The 21,434-nt window shown below is 41.1% G+C and overlaps 2 protein-coding genes across 5 annotated transcripts in view; one reads left to right on the top strand and one right to left on the bottom strand.

Moving 5' to 3' along the window:
• The window catches only part of HSPBAP1 (HSPB1 associated protein 1), an 86,337-nt gene extending 64,973 nt beyond the window's left edge, over positions 1-21,364 (top strand). Inside the window, exon 10 of the transcript XR_002173815.3 lies at positions 18,431-21,364. The gene's annotated coding sequence lies outside the window, so the exon portion shown is untranslated. The remainder of the gene's footprint in view (positions 1-18,430) is intronic.
• The window catches only part of PARP14 (poly(ADP-ribose) polymerase family member 14), a 48,336-nt gene that overhangs the window by 12,487 nt on the left and 14,415 nt on the right, over positions 1-21,434 (bottom strand). For all 4 annotated transcript variants that reach the window (XR_004526392.2, XM_073804171.1, XM_033855760.2 and 1 more), the window contains exons 6-13: positions 15,905-18,126; positions 13,603-13,839; positions 12,844-13,065; positions 9,966-10,044; positions 7,427-7,576; positions 7,050-7,112; positions 5,571-5,738; positions 1,503-1,709 (exon numbers count right to left, since the gene is read on the bottom strand). Coding sequence is in view for 3 of the 4 variants with exons in the window: in XM_073804171.1 (XP_073660272.1) it covers positions 1,503-1,709; positions 5,571-5,738; positions 7,050-7,112; positions 7,427-7,576; positions 9,966-10,044; positions 12,844-13,065; positions 13,603-13,839; positions 15,905-18,126 (3,348 nt within the window). In the remaining variant the exon portion in view is untranslated. The remainder of the gene's footprint in view (positions 1-1,502; positions 1,710-5,570; positions 5,739-7,049; positions 7,113-7,426; positions 7,577-9,965; positions 10,045-12,843; positions 13,066-13,602; positions 13,840-15,904; positions 18,127-21,434) is intronic.

Consider the following 21,434-nt stretch of genomic DNA (forward strand, 5'->3'; position numbering starts at 1 on the left):
TCAGTTTGATGTAGTCCCACTTATTCATTTTGCTTTTGTAATTTTAGTGTAAAATCTAAAAAATCATTGCTAAGACCAGTGTTGAGGAGCTCACCCATATGTTTTCTTGTAGGAGTTTTATGGTTTCAAGTCTGTTTGTTCTACCTCAGAAGTGCCACTGGAATTTTGATAGGGATAGCATTGAATCTGTAGATTGCTTTAAGTAGTATGGATATTTTAACAATATTAATCCTTCCAATCCATGAGCATGAACTATCTTTCCATTTATTTGTATCTTCTTCAGTTTCTTTCATCAATGTTGTATATTTTCATGATACAGGTCTTTCACCTCCTTGGTTAAATGTATTCCTGGGTATTTTATTCTTTTTGATGCAATTATAAATGGGATTGTTTTCTTAATATCTCTGTGACAGTTCACTAAAGATTAGCTATTTCAAGTCAGACAGAGAAAGACAAATACTGTATGACCTCACTGATATGCAGAATCTGAAAAAAAAAAACTCATAGAAAAAGAGATCAGATTTATGGTTACTAGGAGTAACCATAAATTACTCCTAGTAAAGCGGGGTGAGGGTGGGAGGAGATTGGAGAAAGGCGGTCAAAAGATACAAACTTCCAATTACAAGATAAATAAGTACTAGGGATGTAATGTACAGAATGATGATTGTAATATTGTGATTTATAAGAAAAAATAGGGCTTCCTTGGTGGCGCAGTGGTTGAGAGTCCGCCTGCTGATGCAGGGGACACGGGTTCGTGCCCCGGTCTGGGAAGATCCCACATGCTGCAGAGCGGCTGGACCAGTGAGGCATGGCTGCTGAGCCTGCGCGTCCGGAGCCTGTGCTCCGCAACGGGAGAGGCCACAACACTGAGAGGCCCGCATACTGCAAAAAAAAAAAAAATATATATATATATATATATATATATATATATATATATGAAAAAATATATTTGGTCAGAATGACCAAATATTTTTCCCATATATACAGTATTTGGCTTGTGCTTGGTATCTGAAGCGGAAGGCAGTCTTGGGCACTGAGCCCTTTACCTGTGGAATCTGATTCCATCTCTGGGTAGATGATGTCAGAATTGAGTTGAATCCTCAGACACCCTGCTGGTGTCTGAGAATTGCTTGTAGGCACAGGGAAGCCTCCATACACATTGGAACTGGGTCCAGAAACCTTCTTTAATGACTGTAGTTAACACTACTATATGATAGATATGAAAGTTGTTAAGAGAGTTCTTGTCACAAGGAAAAAATTCTTTTCTTTTTATTGTATCTGTGTGACATGATGGATGCTAACTAAACTTATTGTGGTATTCGTTTCACAATATATGTAAGTCAAACCATTATGCTGTATACCTCAAACTTACACAGTGATGTATGTCAACTCTATCTCCATAAAGCTGGAAAAAAGCTAATAAACTACCAGAAAAAAAAATAGCTATTTCTCAAGTGACATCAATATTAGGAACATGTATTTCATAAAAATGAACAACTCACATGTCATTTTAGACATCATAGACTGCTGGGGAGAAGCCTGAGATCCTTCTCTTTTTTTCATGATGGCATAAAACACATCCAGTAATTGAGGCAGAAAGATAACAACTTTAACTTTTTTCATAGACTGGACCAATCCTTTCTGAATAAAGTCTTCAATGGCATCAATTATGGCTGCTGCAACCTTATCTGGGTCTTGGTTGGCACTTCCTAGAAAGGCAAATAATAAAAATGATTGGGAAAAAAAAAGATCCAACTGGATTTGAAAAAGAAGACCCAACTGGAGAAGGCTGAGGAATAAATTAGGGATTCTGATTCTCAGAATAAATTCCCACTCTTCAACTCTTTCATCACCATGGACTTTTCTAAAATGCATCAGCAGACACCCTTGAAGTCCTAGATGTAACGGGGAGTTTTTGTTCCAGGATGTCGGGAACAGCCCAACAATGAACAAAGGGCCCAGAAACATAACTTGGTGTCTGATATCTTATTTGCTCTATTCAGCTGATCCCAGCTCACTATGTTCCTCTGTGTTACAGAGCACAGTTAACCTTTCTTGGCTCACTGGTGTCCTCAAAAGATCCACAAAAAGCAAAAGATGCTAATGTATGTTGAAATGTCATGCTCTTTAAAGAGAACAGGTCTTCCCTGGTGGTACAGTTGGTTAACAATCCGCCTGCCAATGCAGGGGACACAGGTTCAAGCCCTGGTACAGGAAGATCCCACATGCTGTGGAGCAACTAAGCCCATGTGCCACAACTACTGAGCCCGTGCTCTAGAGCTCGCGTGCCACAACTACTGAAGCCCGTGCCCTAGAGCCCGTGCTCCGTAACAAGAGAAGCCACCGCAATGAGAAGCCTATGCACCGCAACAAAGAGTAGCCCCCACTTGCCGCAACTAGAGAAAGCCCACACACGGCAACGACGACCCAACACAGGCAAAAAGTAAATAAATAAAAGAGAGCTAATTATAAATAAATTAATTAACTTAAAAAATAAAGAGAACAGCATTATTTTTTGTTCAGTCATTTCTTGACTATTACGTATATATCCTTATTCTCGCAGATGTCTTTGGGGACCTGATTTAAACTGAGCTCATTTCGTAAGACACCTAGAGCCATAAGCTATTTGTTATAATCTATAATTCTTTGCATACAAGTTATCCATGAGCCTCCAAAAGTTTTTCGTCCCACGGTCACTGTGATTTTAGCTGACCTGCAGCGTTCAAGGTTGCCACCTGAGCAAGGTCTTTTCCTATTTTAAGCATGCTCCACATCTTGTTTCTCAAGCCTACTGGCTAGGTAAGATCATGAAAAGTTCCTTGAAAAGGCTCACGAAAAGCCATGGAAGCAGTTCCAGGTGAATAGCAGCTGTCACATTGCGGGGTGGGGAGTGGGCAATGTGAAAGTCCTCTGGCCAACTTGGTGTGATAGACGAAGGGCCTACTTGGGTTATCCCTGTTGACCGTGCCCACTATTACTGCAGAAAGGAGAGCAGACCTCTGTGGCTTGGCTATGGGGACAACTGTAGGAATGTAGACAATCCCCATATAAAACTAACCTAGAAGGTTTGTGCAGGTTGTTTTTTTTTAATTAGATGATCGGGGAAAGAGGGAGATTCTCCATTGCAATGTTGTAGTTATTCCATGCTATCTGGAAGAATTTAAATGGGAATGTTCAGATATATCCATTCACTCTCAATAACCTAAGCACTTGGGACACAGAGGATGTGATATGTGGGGATGAACAGGTGTTCAACAGGTGAAGTACGGACACCTGAGGGAAAGGCTACACCAGACAGAACTGTGTAAGAAGTGTGATATGTTGAACCTGGCGTGTTCAGGGGAACAGGTTTGTTTTTGAGAAAGATAAACGGGGGAGGTAGGGGGGTAGGTGGAGGAGGCACTGGAGCAGGGAGCCAGGTCTAAACAGGAGAATTTAAATAAAGGTTTAGGCAAAAGACAAGAGCTGAACAAAGAGACGAGGCCAGAATGAAGAGCTGGCTGTAGGGATTGAGGAGTTATTTAGAAAGTAAAGTCAGCAGGACCAAGTGGCCAACTGGCTTTATACTTGCCCCTTCGTTCCCCGTCTTTTGCCACCCACAGCCTTCACGTGTATTTCATAAGTCCTGTTGCACTGCAGTTGTTTGTTGACATGTCTGTGTCTCACAGAAGGCCAGGTGCCCCTTGTGGACACCAGGTGCCCCTTTTCTTAGTCATCTTTCTATCCCCGCTGCCTCAGCTCAGTGCCCGGCACATGCAGACACTCAGTAAATATTTAATCAAACTAATTAATCAACTAATGCACATAGGCGTGATGAAGAAGGTAGAGTCAAGGATTCTAGATAGAAAGTGATGTTTTTAACATGCTCAGGGATATAAGAGGAAGGGCAGGTGTGGGGGAGAAGACAATGAACTGGAGTTTGGAGTTTGCTTTGAGCTTGAGGTACTTGCAGGTACCAGTGAGCACCCATTCTCTCCCCTCAAGCCTGTGAGGAACAGTGAGAGGGCTTCCTTTACTGCCAGCAACTGTCTCAATCACAGTCTCAATTCAACTCATAATCACCACTGAGGGAGAAAGCTCCCCATCTGTTAGTCTAAGGGCCTGCTCAGGTGGTGATAGTGACAGGTAAAGAAGATGAGGAAGGAGAATTTGCTAACCTTGATTTACTTGTGCAGACCAGCAATGCAACCAGGTCAGTGGAAAAAACAACAGGTTTGCAGTAAGCCAGAAGTAATTATACAAAACTAAAACTGCCTCATTTCCTTATTTCTTCTTTGACTCCAGCCAGGGACTCCCTTGGGAAGGTCTGTGCCACCCTTAGGCTGCCTGCTTTCTTGGCACAAATAAAGTTAAGATGGAAACACAAGACAAGAGCTCAGAGGAAAAAGCAGATGGAGATAGAGACTGGGGAATCATTAGTGGGTGTCCATAGAAAATGATAGATGATCGATAGATAGAGGATACATAGATGATAGACAGATAATACATTGGCTAATCTGCTAGGATTGAATGATACTACAAGGGGAATGAAAGCATAAAGGGAATATAAATTATACTTTCAGAAACAGAGAGCTAAGGAGATATAACATTCTATGTGGGAACATTAAGAGGAATGAAAAATAAGAGAAATCAAAGTATGGGAAAGAGAATTAGAAGAAGGCTCAGAAAGTGACAAAGATGGTTAGGTTTATTACGGCTAAACTTTTGGAGGGCCTAGAATGCCAGTGTGAGACACTCAAACTTAGATTCCTGAGCAGTGGAATGGTTAATCCAGTGCTGAGCCTTCTCTTTCTGGGACCAGTCAGCTCCATTCCACTTCAAGCCTGAGAGTATTTGCCTCCCCTGAGCAGCTCTCTTAAAGGAGACCAAGCAGGAATCCCTGATTAATGCACATGACTCAGATTGCTGGGGAAAGAGCTCAAAGAGCATCACCTTACAAATGATAAGCCCAAAGCACCATCCTTGTAAATGAAGACTCATACAATCATTATGTAGTTTAAGGAAAATAAGAAACTTCCAAGAGGCAGGCAAGCTGAAAGGAGGAAGGTGGAGAGTTTCTGACCCATTAGAACCCACTGGATTCTGGCAACTGAGAGGTCGCAATGCCCCACGGCCAGCCCACTGTCAAGGAGGTAAGAGAAGATGGACAGCCATGCTGTCTGAGAGTCGGCCATGGGGAGGCGGAAGTCCATGCACTGATGTTTCCATGGAGAGGGGATGGAGGGGAAGTCAAAGACTAAATAATGGGGGATGTGTAGAGGATGGAAAAGAGAAAGGAGCTCATGAAAGCAATGAGAGATGGACTTTCTTTCCTTTCCCCTCCCTCCCTCTCCCTTCCCTTCCATATTAGAAAGCAAATGTCTACTATCCCAATACTCTCTTCAGTTTTCTTCAGTTTTCTCTTTTTTACTTAAACTATCCACAGACTTTGCTCCTTCCCTCGGGGGCTGCCCTGGCTTGAGGAAGCTGCCCTGATGTAGACTCAGCAATAAGTACATTAGCCATCAGCACCAATTCCAAGGGAAACTGGTCACCTTCGGATTTAGCCTTGACAGCCAGAGGCTACAAACCTGTCCCGATGGCTGGGAGGCAAACGGATGAGTAATTCCGCTTTTCACACTCTTGCAAAACACAGGAAACCGATCTCTTGACATTATTTCCACCAATGACATGAATAATATTCTTGCACTTCAATAATCCACCTTTGGTAATTATATAATCTCTGTGGCCCCCTTGAGCTGGGAAACACAAGACAAAAAGATGCAAAATTAGATGCTGAACCCACTCTTTTTAATACATCTTTATTGGACTATAATTGCTTCACAATGCTGTGTTAGTTTCTGTTGTACAACAAAGTGAATCAGCCATATACATACATATATCGCCATATCCCCTCCCTCTTGAACCTCCCTCACACACTCCCTATCCCACCCTTCTAGGTGGTCACAAAGTACCAAGCTGATCTCCCTGTGCTATGCTGCTGCTTCCCACTAGCTATCTATTTTACATTTGGTAGTGTATATATGTCCATGCCACTCTCTCACTTGGTCCCAGCTTCCCTCTCCCCCTCCCCGTGTCCTCAAGTCCATTCTCTATGTCTGCGTCTTTATTCCTGCTCTGCCACTAGGTTCATCAGTACCTCTTTTTTTCTTTTTAGATTCCATATATATGCATTAGCATATGGTATTTGTTTTTCTCTTTCTGCCTTACTTCACTCTGTATGACAGACTCTAGGTCCATCCACCTCACTACAAATAACTCAATTACGTTTCTTTTTATGGCTGAGTAATATTCCATTGTATGTATGTGCCACATCTTCTTTATCCATTCATCTATCAATGGACATTTAGATTGCTTCCACGTCCTGGCTATTGTAAATAGTGCTGCAATGAACATTGTGGTACATGTCTCTTTTTTAATTATGTTTTCCTCAGGGTCTATGCCCAGTAGTGGGATTGCTGGGTCGTATGTAGTTCTATTTTTAGTTTTTTAAGGAACCTCCATACTGTTCCCCATAGTGGCTGTATCAATTTACATTCCCACCAACAGTGCAGGAGGGTTCCCTTTTCTCCACACCCTCTCCAGCATATATTGTTTGTAGATTTGGGGTTGATGGCCATTCTGACCGGTGTGAGGTGATACCTCATTGTAGTTTTGATTTGCATTTCTCTAATAATTAGTGATGTTGAGCATCTTTTCATGTGCCTCTTGGCCATCTGCATGTCTTCTTTGGTGAAATGTCGATTTAGACTTTGAACCCACTCTTTGATTGTTTAAAAAACAAAATGTCTGAATTGGCAGATAAAGCATTTTATGTGAATAAGAAACTCCTGAAATACTAACTTTGATGAATCTTTCTCGCTTCTCTTTTTAACTGTGAGATGACTTTTCACTTCTAATTCTCTACAACTGGAATTCTTTAGTAAAAGGTATGATTTTAAGATCAATATGTTGTCTCCCCAATCCCAGGACTTTCCTCATCCTCCGTAGCTTCCCCTATTCAGTCTTCACTTAAAACTTAGAACCAAAAAGATAGCATTGTGCCTTACCTTGATCAGAACATTCCATTTCCACACTTTTCCCGGCATGTTCTAAAATTGCTTTGGAGACCCCTGCATGAGAAAAGCAAGATGTTTACACACATGAATAAAAAAAATTACAGGACATCGGGATCAGAATGATTGCCTAATTATCTAAATGCTTTCCCCATCATCAAAAGAACCCTATAACTTGGGTATTTCTGATAACAAAGGAGAAAAACTCATAAAAGAGCTGTTCTCGATTATGAGAAACAATGTCAAAATAATTTTTAAATGATGAATTAATAGCAATAAGCCAAAGTTGTAGAAACCAGTTTGGCTATAGCAACTCCTTCACAGGCTCTACTGTGACTATTACACTAGTCAAAATTCCGTAAGTCAAGTACCTGCTTTGAGATTAAATGTCTTTGATGTTGAATTTACAATCACATCTGCCTCTTCTTTGGTGATATCTCCAGAGGCTACCTGGAAAATGATGGGCCCAATCTTCATTTCATGCACTCCTGAATCAGGGTTAGAAATAGTCCCATATAAACCTGACAAGAAAAAAAAAATAGACTCAGTAACAAGTCGACAACAGCAAGAATGACTTAGGTCTCATGGTTCTCACCTGTGCCCCTCTCATCTCTCCCTCTCTCTCTCCCTCTCTCTCTTTCTCTCTCTCTCTCTCTGTGATCTCTGGCATTTAACCTGGCCCTGGCCTTGAGCCCCTGATGGTCTGTTTCTGGAAAAGGATTATAAAATATAATACATATCAAACATGGCCTTCTGCTGCTGGCTGAGGTGAATTAGCCCACTTGAGCCTTTCTTTCCCACTGACTACAAGTAAAAACATGGGACAAATACAAAAAGCCACTCTGAGAACTGAGACATGCACAACAGCAGGCAGACTGGGGAAAGGAGTCAAAACTTGAAGGAGGGCTTCCCTGGTGGCGCAGTGGTTGAGAGTCCGCCTGCCGATGCAGGGGACACGGGTTTGTGCCCCGGTCTGGGAAGATCCCACATGCCGCGGAGTGGCTGCACCCGTGAGCCATGGCCGCTGAGCCTGCGCGTCCAGAGCCTGTGCTCCGCAACGGGAGAGGCCACAACAGTGAGAGGCCCGCGTACCGCAAAAAAAAAAAGGAAGGAGCAGCCTGTGCTGCTTCCCATTTTGTTTTGTTTTGAAATTTTTCCTCTTTTCTCTCCCAGCTTTGACCCAAGCATGGCCCTAGTTACAGAACTACACAATGAGAACAGGCAGCAAAACTCTCAGAGAATCTCTGTCTTTGCGGCCAGAGGACTGGGAATATGGGTCCCTGTGAGCTGAAGAGTATGGCAGAGAAGCCTCATTATTTTCCATATTTTTCCTTTTTAAATCCAGGCCCTGTACCAAGGTGCCCCGGTTGCAGAACTCCACAGTGGCACCGCAGGGAGCTAAAACTCTGAAAGACATTCTGTATTTCTGTCCAGAAGAATCAGGAAAAAGGGCCTTGTGGTCTGAAAGGTGTATATGTGGTGTATGGGAAATCCCTGTGTTTTTGTTTATTTGGTCCCCTCCCCTCAACCCTCACCCCCTCTGCTTTGCCCAAGGGCACCCCTGATCACGCAGAATAATGAGGCAACAGAACAGGCAGCTTCAACTCTGAGAGAACCTTGTGCTTCTGGCCAGAAGACCTGGAAAATGGGCTTTTGCAAGTCAGAGAATGTAAGGGGAACGCTGGAGTGGTGACCCCCTGTTCTGTGTAAGACTGGAGTCAACCCTGAGCTCACCCCAGAGCTGTGCACGTGGGGCAGACCCAAGCTGCACAGCAAAGGCCTTGAGAATGGAATTGACCTTGGAACCACTGCCCACACAGAAAGTGAGGCAGAACTTGTAGAATGACATTAACTGATTGGCTACCTGCTCAAACAAACAAACAAAACAAGCACCATTTTCCAGAGGATTTTAACAGGACCCAAGTCTTACAACACGATGTTTAAAATGCCCATTCTATAATCCAAAATTGCTTGTCATACAAAGAACCAGGAAAATGTGACCAATTCTCAAGGATAAAGACACTCAATATAGAAGCTAATCCCAAGATGATTCAGATGTTGGAATGATCAGACAAAGACTTCAAAGCATCTACTATAACTACGCTCCCTGAGGTCGAAGTAAACACACTTGAATGTATGGAAATGATTTGGAATGAATGGAAAAATAGGGGTCTCTGCAGAGAAATATAAACTATAAAATAAGAATCAAATGGACATTTCAGAACTTAAAAATACAATATTTGAAATCGAAAATTCACTGGATTAGCTCAATAGTATAGTAGACAGAGAAAAGAATCAGTGAATTTGGAGGTAGATTAATAAATATTATCCAATCTGAAGAACAAAGAGAAAAAAGACTGGGGAAAAAAAAAAAAAAAAAAGAACAGACCCTCAGAGACATTATCAGAAGGCTTACCATTCATGTTATTGGAGCACCAGAAGGAGAGGCGAGAGAGACCAGTACAGAAAAACATATCTGAAGAGATGACTGAAAAATCCCCAGATCTGAAGACATACATACTCAGATTTAACAAGCTTCAGCAAACTCCAAATAGGATAAACTCAAATATAAGTAGCTTTGACAGAGGAGAAGCATTTGGTTGGTATCATCTCTTTAAATGTGTCTATTTCTGAAAACACTTATCACATCATCCTTAGAAAATAGTAGCCTCATCATCACCACTTAAAGACCCATTGTACAGATTATATAATCTGGCCTGCCTACTCTTTCACCCCAGATCACATAAACATGGCCAGTGTCTTGCATGCTCAGGTGTGTAGAGTATAATTTATTATCTTCTTTATCACAAATTGTTTTTTTCATAAAAATTATCCTATCATTTTTCACTTAACACTGAATACTTATTTAGCAACTAAAAATAATTTCTCTATTTAAAAGCTTTATTGAACCTTGTGTATCTTCAGCCTTGGGAACTTGGTCACTGATGAAATTTCCATTAGCCCTTCTGGCAAATTCATCTGAGAATGCCTAGAAATACAAAGACAGTTTTAATCACTACAATTCTCTGTAGATGAATGAATTTGATTCATCAGACCTTCTGATCCTACATGCACAAATATTTAGGAGAGAACAATTCTCAGAGTATCATGTATTTTCATTATAGATTTTTACGTTATGAAAAATTCATAAATTCTATTTCTGTAAATACAAACTATGAAAACTATCAAAGATGTGAACAAAAATATAACTACAATACTATTTGTAATTGAGAAAAAAATAAACAGTTTAAAAATCCAACAGGGAAATGGTTAAATAAATTTTAGTATGTCCATATGTTGGAGTATTTATCAGCCATTAAAAATTATGTTTTCAAAGAATAGTTAATGGAATAGGGAAATGCTTATTTCATACTATTAAATGAAAAAAGAATGATACTAAATTACATTATATAATACCACGTTTAAAAGTCCACATATATAAAAGAAGACTAAGATGAAATACAACTAAAAGAATTTATGCATTTTTTATTGCTTAAAGTTTCTACAATGAACATGTATTACTTTCATAATCAGTAAAAGTAAATACTTTGTTGTTGTTAAAACTACAGTGTTAAGAGAAAGACAATCACAAGGACCCAAACACTTCAGTTTTTAACTTCTTATTTGTACCAGGAGAGAAACAGCTAGGGGAGTAGTGTTTTTGGAGCAAGAGGCTGGAATTCCATTTCTTTGCCTGGTTAGTGACACCCCAAAATCATCACTTTCTTCCTCCTTGTAAACAAGCAAGGAAATTTTGTTGGAAAAAAAAACAAGTAACATCTTGGCTAAAAGGCTGATACAATAATGGGAGAAGGACCAGGAGAGACTACAGAGCCAGGGTTCTCCAGGCACCAGGCACGTGATCTACAGGTGTAAAGGTGGACAGGTGTAAAGCTGGACTGGTTTGACTCTGGAGAACTAGAGAGGAGCTGCCATTTGGCCACAGCGAACTGTTCAGGCAGAAATCCATGTCCAAGGTGCCAGAACTTTTGAATTTTTAGGTCCCAGTGGACATCTGGAGTTGTATGTGACACGTTTGGTTCTTAAATGCCAGCAACTGATTCAAATTTTTTAAAAATAGCCCAAATAAAGCACATCTAAAGGCTATGTTCCGACCATAGGCTGCTGTGTGCAACCTCTGTTACAGTCTCCACCTATAAATATTTCAATAAGTTTTGCTGATTTTTGTGAAAATATGACCAAAGCTTAACTGTCTTTAAAAGTCTTAAGAGAAAAATTGTCACAGCCACGTATGGAGAATCAGTACTATTTCCGATGGCAATAAAGATGTCTGTATAGACTAATCCCTTCACAAAATACTTGCAGAATTTGAATCTTTAGGAAAGATAACAAAGGCTGACGATGCACAGAAAGAGTGAGATTCGAGGGTTCAGATCCATGTCACAGGACTCACTTCCCTACAATGAACTCAGCCATTCATTCAAAAACTCTCAGCACTTCATGTCTCTAGTTCATTTTATGTGTATAAATCTTAGCTCCCAAAGTAATTATGATTTATAGGAGGGAGAGTACATGCAACATACCCATTCTGTAATCCACATCACTTTGTACAATGCAAGTCATAGGGAGGTTGTTCACAAAGCATTTATTGACTAGAAATGACTGTAGTTATGCAGGCCAACTAAATGGACCACATATTTTGCCCAGGTGGTTTAGCTGTCTGATTAGAATTTAGATTTGTTTGCTTCCAAAGTATTTAAAGGTAGTGTCTAGATCCAGAAAAAAAATTAAGTATGACCTAAAAATTCAGTTAGTCCAATGATCTATGGACATCTCTTGGGTTGCTAGCCTTAATCTGTTTAATTCTTGCATTATCATGGAACTTTTCAAACAATTAATATCATCTACTCTCCTGGACTCTAAGGACTTGCAGGGCAGGAATAATGGCCTCATATTAAATGCCTCTTGTTCCCCCATAATGCTGAGTCCAGAGGCTTACTCACAGCTGGTGTTCAGCAAACGTGAGCTGGTTGATGGACTCTCTGTGATCAAAGATGGTTCTGGTATTTCTGGTCTCAACCGTCTTACTCCTATGGGGATGTGCTGAGCCTTCAGTTGTATCTTATTCTGACATTCTCCTATTTGTAGGACCACAACTGAGCTTTTATATTATGTATTAAAATTTCTATGTTCATATGGAAGGAAATTCTATAGATTAGAAGAGGCTTAAGGGATATGTCAACTCCATTGCACTATTTGGGCCTTATTTGGATTCTGATTGAAACCAACAAGCTATAAAAACAAAATAAAATACTTACGAAACAGTCGGAAATGTGAACACTGACATGATAATCGATGAAATAAAGGAATGACTGCCAATTTCTTTTAGGTGTGAAATAGTATTGTACTTAGATTACTTTTGAAAAAGAATCCTAATGTCTAAAACAAATACTGAATTGTTTATGGGTAAAAGGTATATATGGGATCTGCTTCAAAAACAGTATGGGCGGAAGGGAAATAAATGGAGATAGAGATGAAACATACTGGGCATAGGTTGATAACTATGAAGCTGAACGATGGGTACAAGGGATTTCATTATACTATTTGGTTTACTTTTGCATATGTTTCAAATTTTTCTTAATAAGAAGTCAAATTTTTTTCTATATCCAAAAATGTGCTTGAAATTTGCCGTGCTGCAACTAGTCCACACTACTCTTTTACTTTCCTGTATGAAAATACATGAAAGAAACAACCTATCAGACCAAGAAGATACTTGAACACGTTAGGGCTCAGTTGCCAAAATAACGAGTAATGAGAAAGACTGTACCTGAATATTTCCATGATCACTTGGGTGCAACAGAAAGCAAACCTCTTGTAAAGTTGTGGGTTGATTCCTGCTACTGAATTTGAACACTTCTGAGGTGATTAATTCAGCAAAAATGTTTTTAGGAAACCCCAGATTTCCTGTTCCTATTGCTGGAAATGCAATTGAGTTTAAGGACAAACTCTCAGTGATTTCCAAACATTCTCTGATTATGTTTTCCATGATCTGAAAAGCACAAAGCACATTCTTATACATTTTGCCTGGAAATCAGAGTTCGAACAAAAAGAACAAGAATTTAGCAACTCTGTGATCTCTCTCTACTCCTTTTTCCTTTCAACTAAAGGCAGGTTAAGGGCAGTCAGAAGGGGAAAGGAAAACAGAGGAGTAAAAAAGGAAAAGTAAAGAAGAATGTGTGAGACCCTCCAAAAAGATTCAAACTCACTCAGCAATGAAGGAAAGACGCAAAGCAGCTACTGTTCTGTTCCTTCAGTCTCTTCCACTCTTCATGCCCTCACTTTTCCTTCCTCACTAAAGAGTGCTATCTTCAGTAATTCTTCCCCGAGTCCCAGCAATGGTTGAGAACTGTAATCAATTTCTATTATTAACTGGTCCTTGGGAGAAGTCAGCTACAGCTGAAAGAAATGGCTATGAGAATGTGCTGTTATTACAGAACAGACACAGCCAGGGTTCAAGCTACATTCTACTGAAAGGAGAGTCCAAAGGGCTACTTAATTTCCTGGAGAATTTAAAACCAGGTCCCACCTTGCGTGAAGATGTGCTGTCATTTGTCCAGTCCGGAGCCACCACGTGAAGCACACGGTGGCAGTGCAGATTGCAACCACTGGTTTGGATAACTGTGCCGACCTCAACAGCCACCCCTTGTCCAGCTGTCTTCAGCTCCTCCTGGAGCTTTTGTCCCGCTTTTTCCAAGAGGGCCTTGGAAAGGGGCCCTCTATTGAGCTCAAGATCCGACGAAATGGAGTTGACAACCACATCGGTCTTAAAGACAAAACCAACAATTTGTTTCAAATTGTAAGAAAAAGCATTCATCAAGGATTACTGTATTTGAGCCCCCGGGCTTGGCACAATGGGGGACAACTAAGATGATTAAGTTTTCAGAGATTGAAATACCACCCCAAAAGAGAGTGTTATTAGATACTTATTTAAATAACACTCTAGGACAAAAGAGAGCTGTCAAAGAGCAATACATAAATGGTATGGGATCACCAAAGGAGTCCAGAGGAAGTGCCTTCAGAGGCTAGTAAAGACACTATGAGCGATGTGGTGTCCGAGAAGTGGGAATAGTTGCAGCAGGCAGAGATGGGGAAGTCATTCGGGAGGGGCAGCAGCATGGACAGAAGCATGGCAGGTTGTGAGCGGCAAGGAGATCAGTTTGACCTGATAGAGAGCTTCTGCAGCAAAATGGTGCCAGCCAGTTTAGAAATGTTACTCTGAGCACAGACTACAGAAGGCCTCGAGTGCCAAGCCAACTGGACTTCCCAGGAGCAGTGAAGAGCCATGGGAGCTTTTTCAGCAGGACAGTTAATGTGAGCAGATTGATCAGGCTTGACTAAGACACCAAGAGGAGACAGGAGAGGGACTGTGACCAAGTGATTGTCAAAGCTGCCCCACGTGGGTCACTGAGGAGTAATGCAGAGCAGGTCTTGGCTTCAGAGGGCACACACCTATGGGAGTGAAAGGCACGGAAGGAATGTCTTACTACTCAGCGTTCAAGGTGAATGAGGATTGGAACTCACTCCAATTACTGACCCTTGGCCAAAAGAGATTTTTGTTTATTTGCTTGTTCTTTTCAATGAGAAACAAAATTATTTTTAATATTTTGAAATAGAGCAACGCACATTCCAACCCTAGCTCCATCAGTTGTTAAATGTGGGATTTGGGGCAAATTATTTAACCCCTCTAAATCTCATTCCTTCATCTGTGAAATGAGAATAATAATAATCCTGGAATCTGCCTCATGGCACTGAATAAGAAGATGCATGTCAAGCACTTAGTAGAGTGCCTGGCTCATAGTAAACAGTGTTAGCTATTATTCTTGTAATTATGATTTAAGCTTACTGTAAGTAGAGATCTAATTTTTTACAATCTCTTTCCATATTTTAAACCAAATGAAAAATATTTTAAACCAAGTAACAACTTGAACAAAACAGGAGGATGACCCACAGGATGGGAGAAAATATTTGCAAATCATATATCTGTTAAAGGACCTGTATCCAGAATATATAAAGAACTCTTAAAATTCAATAATAAAAAGGTAACTCAATTTTAAAGTAAGCAAAGGATGTGAATAGACTTTTCTCCAAATAAATATGCAAATGGCCTTCCCTAAGCATCCCTGCCCCAGGACTGCGCATATTCGTCCAGCTCAGAAAGTTAACACCTGGCACAGCAGGGGGCTTCCAGGACTGTTTGGATTAGTTAGAGCCTGTGTTGAAAAGGTTGCTAAGTACCTTTTTAAAGTATTTTTAAATACTTTAAATGCTAAGTATTTTTAAAAAACATGTCACCCCCTGGCAGAGCTATAAGAATTGTCCCCACATAATACCCAGACCTTCCCCAGGTCACTTTCTACCTTCCTCCCTACATTTTCTTAATGGTGTTGGGAGCTGATGGTCCCTCAAACTCAGAACCCTCTGGTTCAGTTCCGCTGATAAGATTACCGTCTTCCGTCCCCGTGTTATGCTCTAATTTTTCTGCATCTGCTATCAGTGAATGTGACAGGAAATTAACCTTAGATTTGCCAAAATATGACAGGTGTAAGAGCACTGAAAAAGCATAGAGGGCCTCGTAAATGTTAGGTATTATTGTGGATTTTCACACTTACTGGAAACTAGTGATCGGAACATGCTATCAGCTCCCCCGGGTAATTGGCCAATCTCAATTAGTGAATGCCTTGGTGAAGTAGCCCAATTTTCTAAGGAAACCTGTTTCAAGGCAGGGATGGAGGGCATGGGATTCTCCCCTTGATCTTAATCTCCCTTGAGCAACAGGCTAACTGGAGTCCCAGCACGCTGGTGGGTGTTCTGAAAACAGGGGCACTCACTGTAGCACTCTGCACATCTCCTTCCACCAACAGGATCCTCAGGCCTTCTGGGGACACCAGACTTGCTCCTTTTCCATGATCTTTTCTCAAGTTGGGCTGGACTGCTGCTGGTAAACTGGGCAGGGAAGTAACATCAGGCAGGGTGTCTTTAAATATAATTTTTGCACTTTCAGCAAAGGCCTCAACAGTCTTCTCAGCTATATCCACAAGGTAAACCTCTTTCAAGCTGCATCCATCCTGTTTACACTGGAACCATTCCTTGATCGCCAAAATAATGGTCTGCACACACTGGGGTAGGGGAAAGCCGAAGGCTCTGGAACTAATAGCAGGGATGGCTATGGATCGGTACTTGTGTTTTACAGCCAAATGGAGACTTTCTTTTACAACAGTCTTTAACTGCCACACACATTTCTGGGCATCATCACTCTTCCACTGGGGCCCTACTGCGTGGATCACGTGGTGGTACGGGAGCTTTCCTGCTTTCGAGATGACGGCACAGGCAGGTAAGATCCTGGCCTGTCTTGTCTTCATTATCCGGTCACAGTCTTCTTGGAGCTCAGGGCCAGCTGCTTTTAAAAGAGCAGCCGCTAAGCCCCCCTTGAGCTTGAGTTCCTCATTGGCCGCATTCACCACCACCTCGACGGGGAACTGGGTCAAGTCTCCTTGCTGCACAATCAGCGAGACTCCAGGGGCTAAATCTGTCTGAAACAAGCACCTCTGCCCACCATCCTTCTGTAGTTCAATAAAACAACCAAATAACCTTCTGACCTCACTTTTATAATACCGTGCTTTATCCTGGAAGAACTGACTGGCTCCTGGCTTATCAATATGGAAGCTTTTAACGCAGACCAAATCCCAGGCTTGCGTGACAATGTTCTTTCCCTCCAGGACTTTGGTCTTTGGGCCAGTTAGTAAAATGCCTTTTCGCTTGTTCTCAGGATTAAAAATTACCTGAACATTCATCTTCTTTATCTTTTGCCACAGTAGCTTTTCTGCCCTTAAGTAATCAATAACTAAGGAAGGCTTTACTTCAATCAATTTCTCTATTTTTGTGTGTTTTTCCAGGAAGTCAAAAAGCAAGTCATAGATTTCATTTACTTCTCTCACACAGCCTGTGATGATGACCTGGGCTGTGGTTGCTGAAGTTACCTCATGGATTATTACAGTCTTTGAGGAGGAATTGTGTTTCTTACGCAAATTGCAAATGAGCCATTTCCATTTCTTACTGTTAAGAACTTCCCTGTCTTCAATGTCAATGCACTTATATTTTAAGGCTCTGACCATTTGCTTTGCAGCTTCTAACAGGACTTCAGAAAAAGCACCAGTTAAGAGAACAGTTGTGCCCTCTAGCTCATAAACTGCAAGAATGTTCTGTGCTATAAAGAGAGACTTAGAGAATTCTGCACAGTCAACCTGTTGCAGAAACTGAAAAACCTCTGGGCGAACCTGAATGTTTCTCTGAGCCATGGTGTATACCTTTTCCTGGATTTCACACTTTACTTTATACACATCTGCAGGGAGTCCTTTGAAGTACATGTGTTGAGAGGCTTCATCATAAAAAATCTCCACCTCTGGGCACTCCGTGTGGAGATACTCCAGTACACCGCTGTGCAACAGAAGTGAATACCTTCCTGGAGAAATGGCCAGTTTTTGCTTCAGACTTTGCTCTTCTCTTCTCATTTCTAGAATGGTGCTTTCTATTAAGTCCTTGATCTGTGGCTCAATGTTCTGTACATCCTCTGATTTCCCCACTAAGGTTGCAATTCCTGTTAGTGCATCAAACTCAATCAAAATCCTATCATCTTCTAAATTGTCTTTTATGATGTCCCATACTTTTGAATCCACTTTAAATGAGGTCACTGTATACTTAGACCGGATACCAGAGAATACTGTAGAAGCATCTTGTTGCCAGGTCTTGATTCTTGGTCTTCCTTGACTGACTAAGGTAGCTGCAGGTCTGATGATCACTTCACTGCCAAGCTGGCACAATGTTAGCTCACAGTGACAATGTCTCATTTCATCATTTATCTTGTCAATCAGGTGATTCTTCTTCTGCAAGAACTTCCATAAGGAAAGATCCAGTGATTCTCTGAATGGCGCTGGAAGCTTGATCAGAGGCTTCTCCTGTCCATACAGGGCTGTGCCCAAAGAAGTATAGTACGGGAACACAGAGAGCGGCATATTATTGAGGTCAAGTTTCTTGGTCATGATGGTGTCTAACACTTAAAGGAAAGAAATTAAGTAATCTCAGTGTAATATGTTTCAGATGAAAAAACAAGCAAACAAGCTTTCCTATTCTAGAGAAAAAAAAAATCCTAATGTTTGTAGAACTTTGATGTTACATGCTATTAAAAAGCAGCACTACTCCCAGAGTGCTCAAATATAAACTGATACGTATTAACACTGCACAGGGATTCCTTATTTCATGGAATAATTACTTTCCAGCCAAGAACACTCTATGTTGAAATTCTGTTAAATAAATTCTAATTTTCTGTTTTTCTGATAACACTGATATATCACCACCAGGTTAAGAAAGACAGAAGAGGGACTTCTCTGGTGGCGCAGTGGTTGAGAATCCGCCTGCCAATGCAGGGGACACGGGTTTGAGCCCCGGTCCGGGAAGATCCCACAGGCAGCAGAGCAACTAAGCCCGTGCGCTACAACTACTGAGCCTGCGCTCTAGAGCCCGCGAGCCACACTACTGATCCCTTGTGCAACAACTACTGAAGCCCACGCACCTAGAGCCCACGCTCCACGACAAGAGAAGCCACCGCAATGAGAAGACTGCGCACGGCAACGAAGAGTAGCCCCTGCTCGCTGCAACTAGAGAAAGCCCATGTGCAGCAACAAAGACCTGATGCAGCCAAAAATAAATAAATAAATAAATTTATTTAGACATTTCTCCAAAGAAGATATACAAATTGCCAACAAACGCATGAAAGAATGCTCAACATCATTAATCATTAGAGAAATGCAAATCAAAACTACAATGAGGTATCATCTCACACCGGTCAGAATGGCCATCATCAAAAAATCTACAAACAGTAAATGCTGGAGAGGGTGTGGAGAAAAGGGAACACTCTTGCACTGCTGGTGGGAATGTGAATTGGTACAGCCACTATGGAGAACAGTATGGAGGTTCCTTAAGAAACTACAAATAGAACTACCATATGACCCACCAATCCCACTACTGGGCATATACCCTGAGAAAACCATGATTCAAAAAGAGTCATGTACCAAAATGTTCATTGCAGCTCTATTTACAATAGCCCGGAGATGGAAACAACCTAAGTGCCCATCATCGGATGAATGGATAAAGAAGATGTGGCACATATATACAATGGAATATTACTCAGCCATAAAAAGAAACGAAACTGAATTATTTGTAGTGAGGTGGATGGACCCAGAGTCTGTCATACAGAGTGAAGTAAGTCAGAAAGAGAAAGACAAATACCGTATGTTAACACATATATATGGAATCTAAGAAAAAAAAATGTCATGAAGAACCTAGGGGTAAGACGAGAATAAAGACACAGGCCTACTAGAGAACAGACTTGAGGATATGGGGAGGGGGAAGGGTAAACTGTGACAAAGTGAGAGAGTGGCATGGACATATATACACTACCAAACGTAAAATAGATAGCTAGTGGGAAGCAGCCGCATAGCACAGGGAGATCAGCTCGGTGCTTTGTGACCACCTAGAGGGGTGGGATAGGGAGGGTCGGGGGGAGGGAGACGCAAGAGGGAAGAGATATGGGGATATATGTATATGTATAACTGATTCACTTTGTTATAAAGCAGAAACTAACACACCACTGTAAAGCAATTATACTCCAATAAAGATGTTAAAAATAAATAAATAAATAAGTAAAATAAAAAATAAAAAAATAGTGGTGAAATGCAAAAAACAAAAAAAAAAAAAAGAGAGAGAGAGAAGAGTTTGGTCACCAGCAAGGGGATAATGTTTGCTCCAGTGTGAAGAATACTTTCCAGCTCAAAGCAAAGCTAATCTAAGAATCATGTTATTTATTTCTTCTTGTACAGTTGCACAGTTTTAGATTTCATAGATGACTTAGATTCTGTTAATACTTCTGAGAGGAGGAGCATAATAATAATTATAACAGCTTACTACGTGTCAGACAATATTCTAAGTGGTTTACATATATTTAATGCTCACAACAAACCTCTGAGGTAGAGACACGATTATTATCATCCCTTTTTACAATTGATAGAACTGAAGCTAGGAAATGTTAGGTAACTCGAATAGGGTCACACAGACTGTAAAGATCTGAGCTAAGATTCAAGCCAGTGTCTGTCTAACCCCAAAGCCCATGCTCTTGCCCCTGTTCCAAGGGTTCCAAACAAAGAGCATCCTCACAGTCATCAGAGAGCCCAGCCCCAGAGACTCTGATTCAATAAGTCCTGTACATCCCTTGTCCCTGCTCTAATCCCCTTTCTGCCACATTTACTATGACAGTCCCTGTGTGTGTGTAGGGGTACTCTTCTCCCCCAAACCCCTCCTCACTTTGTGTTAGTTATTAGACAGCTACAAGGGGTCTAAGCAGGAAGGGAATTAGAATGAACTCCAGTAACAACTTGGATTAAAACAGCATCTTGTGAAAAGATGTTAAAAATAACTTCACCTTGTGCACGATTGGCTCCTAGGCCTGGAGCCAGACCTAATGAAAAAAAAGTGGCCTTCAGAGGCCCAGACTCATGGCTTCAACTTCCCACCATGGCCTGGAACAGATTCTGAGTACCAGTGAGTACCACCATGTGCCAAGCACTCTGCAGGTACAATTTAATTTGATCCTCACAACATTCCTCTGAGGTAAGTAGTAATGTGAGCCCTCTATTACAGACGGAAAACAGAGGCTTTGGTGGGTTAAAGTAACTTCCCCAAGATCACAAAGCTAGTAAGCACCAAAGCCAGGCATTTGGACTCAGGTCTGTCTGACCCAAGAACCATCACAGATATCACCTTAAAGTGGCTTAAGCTCTCCATCCTGTTTTCCTCCTCTGTTAAAAAAAAAAAAAAAAAAAAAAACACTATATAACTGTGCAGGTTCTTAGGAGGATTCAGTGATGAGATACCATGGCAGAAAACACAGCAAAAGATCTCATGTAGGGACTTCCCTGGTGGTCTAGTGGATAGGACACTGCACTCCCAATGCTCCCTGGTCAGGGAACTAGATCCCACATGCGTGCCGCAACTAAGAGTTCGCATGCCGCTACTCAAGATCCCGAATGACGCAACTAAGACCCAGCACAGCCAAATAAATAAATAAATAAAATATTTTTTTAAAAAAAGTTCTCATGTACAACAAGCATTCGATAAGAGTTCCCTTCCTTAAGATTTTGTGAATTGGATTCTGTGAAGTTGAACAAAATAATTTCAGAGTAAACTGCCTAACTTATTCCTCTCAATTGATCTATATAAAGTACAATATTGCTAAATAAATTCTGTTTTTTATTCAGCTTTATCTACAGTTTGCCTCATTATTAACTCATTGTAAGTGGTGAAATATCC

Source organism: Tursiops truncatus, chromosome 4, assembly GCF_011762595.2.
Source record: "Tursiops truncatus isolate mTurTru1 chromosome 4, mTurTru1.mat.Y, whole genome shotgun sequence".
In the NCBI taxonomy this organism is placed as follows: Eukaryota; Metazoa; Chordata; class Mammalia; order Artiodactyla; family Delphinidae; genus Tursiops; species Tursiops truncatus.